At 35.1% G+C, this 6844-nt stretch overlaps 1 protein-coding gene across 1 annotated transcript in view; it reads right to left on the bottom strand.

Annotated features, from left to right (window-relative positions):
• Positions 1-2254: 2254 nt before the first annotated feature.
• Positions 2255-6844, bottom strand: part of LOC108681938 (high affinity cGMP-specific 3',5'-cyclic phosphodiesterase 9A-like) — a 75762-nt gene continuing 71172 nt past the window's right edge. Inside the window, 2 exon segments of the mRNA XM_047882029.1 lie at positions 2255-5864; positions 6317-6478. Coding sequence (XP_047737985.1) covers positions 4377-5864; positions 6317-6478 — 1650 coding nt within the window. The 3' untranslated portion in view covers positions 2255-4376.

The following is a 6844-nucleotide window of genomic DNA, read 5'->3' as shown; positions in this document are numbered from 1 at the left end:
TAGATATCAAAGTATTACAGTTATAAGAAGAGATATAATATCCGATAACGTTATTTTATATATTTCTCATTATAGCGTTTGTTAATGATAATTATTTTAATTAGTTTCAATAAGCCCTTCGAGGTTTCATTTTTTCATTCATAATTTCTAAGTTAACAATGTAAATTCAGTACATGAATGATCGTATACAAATAGACTAAAATCAACGTATGAAAATTGAAAAAAGAAAGTATGGGAGGCTAAAAAAACTTTCGAGACATTTTGACACTTTATTCGGTACTAATCTGTACAGGTCATAGGAGATCATAATCAAAATATTACTGGCAGTTAGGCATCGCCATCATCATTTCTTATCTGTACATCGCATAATATTTTGGTTTATCAACTGAAATCTTCTTTACTCCAAATCCAAACTCCGTGACAAAGCAAAGTTTTCCTTTCGAACCTCAGCCATTACTGTCTCTTTGAATTCATTTATAAAATGCCTGGTAAAATTAAACCCTGAGAAAACAGATCATTTTCATTCGCCTTGAACATTTTTTAGCACATGAAATATTCTTTCCTTAATTGTTAGTTCGCGGAAAAATTGCCCAAGAAAACATCATAATTCGAGAACAGCGTGTAATGCATACGCGAAAAAAAAAAAAATATATATATATATATTGCCTTCCGTGAAAACAAATGTTTGCTATATGTAGCTAGTGAATGCCTGCCTGACATGTTGGCAATTGCTAATGAGTTTCGAGAACTATAGCACAGCCCTCAATTGAAGGAAGAGGGTGAAGAAATTAATTTTTTGAAAATTTCAATTTTCAAAATTGAAGAAAGAGGATGAAATTGTCATGAAAGATATGGGCTCGTACGTTGAATATAAGTCACCAACTGCATCGTTTTCTTGTGTATCGTCTACTAAGCACCTACAAATTCCTATTTCAAATGATATCATCTCGATAAAAAACTTAGAAATCCCAACAAAAAACTCCCTAGTCTAATAAAATCTGACGACAATTTTAGCGATAAATTGATAAATCAAAGCAAAAAACCTGCTGACGTTGTTTTACTTATCTCCATTTAAAACATAGAACTTATGTATGTGTAGACCCTCATAACTTTCGATAAAAATCAATTAGAGTGAATATATATATAATAACCTTTGAAAATGGAACCAACGTAAAATTTGCCGGCTATTAATTATCCATGTTAACAATAAGACTGTAGCGTACCAGCAAGTCCTAGAAACGAGGTCGCCAACCGGAATTATAAATCTTCTCATCGTAGTGTGTTTATTAACGCGCTTCATTCGCTGACACTTAACATGTATATTCAAAAGACACTTAAGTGAATCTAATTCGGAAAAAGCAAACGTTCAACACACAGAGACACAAATTCCATCTCATGGTCACGTTAAAATAGCCACAATCTTCGCATGAAATGCGACATTTTCAAACCACACCAAAAACATTCCTTAACCTACCGATGTTGATCATAAGTGATCATATGCCTTTAATTTTAGTCAAATATTTTCATTGGGGAGTAAACTAATACTTGAATTTAAAAAAAAAATATTTAAATACTTCTCTTTTAAATACTTGTCTTTTAAAATATATTTATTTAAGTTTGTCAATGCAGTCAGGTTAATAATAATTTTAAAAGGAAATTTTTTTCATACTCACGTCGATTTAAATGACACAAATCATACTACTTCGGCAGTCTGAATTTCAAATTGATGGAAAAATATTTTCATAGCTGTGTATCGCAAAATAAATATACGAACTTTTACTTTCATTTATAAATTTATTAACTACAAATTCGGAAAATCCAACAGTATGTCTCTAAATCATCTTGACTATTGCATTTGCTTTAACCACGTCATTCAACTGATAAAAATAAGTATGCATTCAGCAAATAATACCAGCATTTGTGAATGCACACTACATTTCATTATGATATGAATAAAAAAACATTAATTCGATTCAAATTCATTCTTCATGTTCAAATCCTCATCCCTTTCCAGTAAAAAAGTCCACACTATAGATTCATGATATATGTATTGTATTTTAATGAATGTTTTATACATTGTATCATAATCTTTAGGTTAAGATTTGATCAAGTGGCCAAAAATGGTCCCTGAAAATTTAATTATCACTTATTCGATTATATAATGTTTTTAATCGGGAACCCCCATAAGAATTTTATTTTTAAATTCAAGCAATAAATCACATAATTAAAATAAAACTTAGATATGCCTACCAAGCATTAAGATAAATTCAAGTAATTAAAATGAATATACGGGAATGAAATTTGTATAACTGGATAGAAACTAAATTTGTTAATTATTGTGATCTGTTTCCTTTATATAATAGTTTACATTATTAAGATATGTGTCAGGGAATACATTATCACATGTATCTTAAATATTTCTTTATTTCACACACATCCAGAATATCAGGAATATCTTCAGAATATCTATACATAACAATAATTCTAGCACCGCTGTTAAAACTCTTAAGAAGTCTAGACCAGCTAGAACATCGATAAAAAATTAAATTCATGCAGTTATATTAATTAACAAACTATGGGCCTTATAATTCTGCCTATATATGTGTAGTAAGCCCAATTTAAATGATAAGGGCCTTTTATTTGTATGGTTTTGAGGAGCGAAGCTGGTATTCATAATAACTTCGGTCATGAGTGACAAAGCTCGATAAAATAACGAATAATTTTTATTTCCAGTGCCAGAGAGCGGAAAATAAACGCTTATCAAGATTAGTTTTACCTACTTTTATTTAGTTCGATTTTGTTATGATTTAGTTGCAGATATTGACTAATGAGGGCTCTGCAGAAGCGTACAGCATACTTTACTTAAAATAATCTGTCAAAATTGAAAATAACCTAGAAATTTTTTGGGAGAAAGTTGTTTCATTTCTTCATTGATAGGCGTGAAAATTTGTAGTTTGGATATATATATCGAGGGGAATCAATTTCTTATATTAACTCGTGATCTTCAATTATTTTCACCAGTTACATTGATCAAAATTGTTTAGCCTGAAGCGACTTCTCTCTCTCTTGTTCTCTGACGTAAAGAAAATGAGTCGATGGACATTAATCCGATAGGCATTTTAATGATTATTAGGTTTCGTGGCTCTATAAATGTTGACCGATGTTAATTACTAAGAACATAATACTAAATGAACAGAGTTTAATATAGTGATGCAAGTAGCTTAGCTCACTGCTGTGTAAGAGTAACAGATTATCCAAATAATGCGTATCTTCGTAATATCTTTGCAAGAGAACCCAGAGTAGAGACGATTAGATGCTTCTGTACATAAAGTAATAATTCTTACAATGAACACTGACACGAATAAAGCTTTTAACTCACTATTTATACACCCAAACATTCACTTAAATAATTATTAATCATTTTACTTCGAAGATTTCGCTCAAGCCGGCCCAAGGCTTGACTCGCGTGTTATTCTTTTGATGGCTTTAACCTGAGCTGTCGAATTTTAAAATAACAAAAACTTTGTATCTTACCAATTTATAAAAGTTCATGTGGTTCATCATGTCGCATTTTTACTTTTGATATTTCGGATATTCACGGTATAATCACCATTACTAATTAAATTAGTTATAGAAACTAACGTGTATTTCTGGATTAATATTTCAAACTTACTTTAGATTTAATTCGGAATTGATTCAAATTAATGTTTTAATACGTAGTATAAAATTCTTCACACTATAGCCAGTAAAAATATCTATGCTTTGTCATGCCCTCCAAACTCCTGCAACATTCACAAAGTTCACTTACTAGAAAAAGCTACGAGCATGTTGGAATAGCATAGATACGAAGATATATTTTTAAATACAAAATATTATTCATTCAGAAAATAGGCTTCTAGGAAACGTTATAGTAATAAAATAGATTCATTGATGACTATTCTAGTGTACCCCAGTTCTGTCATGCTCCACCTCAAGGCCGAAAATAAATTCTAGAACCCGCAATATCTTACCGATGCCTACCGCTCTTGTACACCAATATTTCCGATCTGCAGCACACATTATTTTTAAAGTAAGTCTGTGCATCATTATAATATTAATCTGGCACCAACATGTCCGACCATAGATAATTATGAAATCGTTCCGTCGTTCTCCTTTGCTTAAGACACTCCTTCTATGGCACATGAATAGTTCATATTTTTTTATTTGAACTTAGATCATTTAGAAAGTGTTCAAAGTTTTTCTTAAAGCTATAATACGTAATAACAATTGATGACATTTAGGCAAGACTAAATTAAAGTGCAGCCTCGATTCCGAGCTGTTCTCGACGTGATCTCGGGATTACTTGCTCTCCTGGCCGAGACGCACGAAAACAAGCATCATAACGTGTTTTGGCGGGGCTCGTCTGGCTCTTCTTTGGCAGCGGGAGTTCTTTTCAGCAATGAAAATATTAAATTACGCGAGGCCTCACTTTTCTTCTTGTGAACTTTTGGCGACGAAGAAAGACTGGCTGGCTGAGACTGGGTCTTGATGAGATTGTCCTCCGAAGACGCCGATGGGTTCAGCTCCCCAGCCTCCCCGGTGCGATCGAATTTCGTATCATTGCGAGAAGGTAGCATATCCATAGAAACACTGAACTTCTTACGATCTTTGGGTGATTTCTCGGGTCTTATAGATACGCTTCCAGTTGCGCTACAATTTTCGGAGGGCGGTGAACTACCCGCTTGATATACGATAGAGGAGCAATGAGACGCTCTTCTAGCTGTTCTCGCCAATGACACCAGAGGCTGCAACTTGGTTCCTGTGCCGATCAATTTAGCTACATCAACTTTAGTCACGCTGGATGGAGGTCTGGTTGACCTAAAGTTGATTTTACTTTTGGCAAGGGAATAAGTTCTATTTGTGTTGGGTTGATCGGCAACCGATTTGCTTCTAGTTCGCTTGACTTTGATTTTAATTCCGTTGTTGGAGTGGAGGGAATTTTTCACAGACTCTTCGTCGCTAGAAATTTCCACGCAGGATTTTCTTCCTGCTCCAGTCAGCTTCTTGAACCTAGCAATGATCGAGTCCTCTTGTTCGGAAAGTGAGGAGGAAAGTGGTATAATATCTTTGCAGTCAAACTTGTAATTATTTCCTTCATCAAAGCTGTACGTTATTGTATTCGTCCTCGCACGCTTAGCAGATAACTTATGTAATTCACTGGCACTTGCATTTTTAAGAGATACTGCACGATAATCGGAATTTTCATCACTAACTTCTTTGCTGTATAAACGCCCAACTATACCCAGAGTGTCTCTACCTCTACCCTCAGCCCCGACTCTACATTCACTTCTACGTGCCCTGCCATCCACACTATCACAACTGCTCTTCCTGTCACCATTTTGGCGTCCGTCCCAACTCGGCCGTCTTTCAAAACTGCTTTTCTGTGACGCGACCAGTGGAGCCTCAGTGGATATTTTGAACCTGGACGTTCTTTCCATAACGTCGACCTCTGTTTCTGTCAGGCCTTCCAGTGAGCCGGAAACGTCTTCAGCTATTGGACTAGACGCATCCAAACTTCGCTGGAGTAAAGACGATCTCGACGATTCGATTGAGGAACGCATGCTTCCAATATAATCCTCCCTTATTTTTTCCACTACTTGATTAGCTAGAGACGAACGACGGGTTTCGTTTATCGATGAATTTGACAGACACTTTGGAGACTCGCTTGTAATGGAAAAATTTGTATCTTTCCCGTCAATTTCGTCCTCTTCAGGATTGGAGGCAAGAGTTAAGTGCTCGATGCGCACTTCGGATGGCCGCTTGTTCATGTCCTTTAGACGCCTGTAATGTTCCAGCGCGTAGCGAACTGGCTTTATTATCAGATCCTGAAAACACAACAATAAAAATTCATAAACCAGTTCGTTTTGACTGGATGTGTGGCTTTTGATCCTGTTGGTGCAGAATTTTGAGAACGGGTGCACAGTGAATTACGGATTTAAAAAATATCTGTTTTTTAAACCCTCCGCACTCTTAAATGAACAGGTAGGATAAAATAGAAGTGCGTGTAAAACATAAAATAATTCTCAAATTTTTAACGCGCTACTCCATGGACAGAAATATTTAAAAACGAATTATAAATGACGAAAAACGAGCATAATAAAATGGTAAATTAGCAATTTTTGTTATAAATAAAAACTATTTGTAGCTAGGTACTAATCGTGAAGATCTATTCATCATCCTAATCTAGAAAATCTATTTCATTCTTTTTTAAGTGACCTCGTCTTGACCTATTTTCATCATACTAATCTTGAAGATCTATATTTTTTTATTTAGTCACCTCGAGTTCAGGAAGAACTTCCCCCAGCGCCTCGAAGAGCGGCAGCAGCACGAGGCCGATGAAGGAACATTGCGAGGTCGGTTTCGTCACCTTCTCCCGGTCCATGAACGGCGACACCGGCAGACCTTCTAGCTTCTCCAGGTCTGATTGGTTGAAGAATTCCTGCAGGAAATAACACAACCCACGTGAAAGTAGGATGCTATTACTGAGTAACTTGATGGACAAAATTATGACGCAATTCAAAAAACTTTATGAACCAAATTTTTCTTTCAAATTCTTGAAAGCCTTTCAAAAAATTTTCTAAATGGCACGAACGAAAGCTATAATTGTGTCTCTTAGGAGCTTGAATGTCATCAATTGCTTAATTCTTGCGCACTATGAAAGATTTCAAGCCATTCTTAATTGAAGCGGTGACTAAGGAAAACAGCGAAAAATTGACTACGGAAAACCTTGCAAAAAAATGCTCCGTGCGATTACGACTATATAGCGTCAACTGTTAGAGACGAACCTTCCTCATATTACATTAGT

This window comes from Hyalella azteca, unplaced genomic scaffold, assembly GCF_000764305.2.
Source record: "Hyalella azteca isolate HAZT.00-mixed unplaced genomic scaffold, Hazt_2.0.2 contig9456, whole genome shotgun sequence".
Lineage (NCBI taxonomy): Eukaryota > Metazoa > Arthropoda > Malacostraca > Amphipoda > Hyalellidae > Hyalella > Hyalella azteca.
This window is presented reverse-complemented; position numbering and strand designations above follow the sequence as displayed.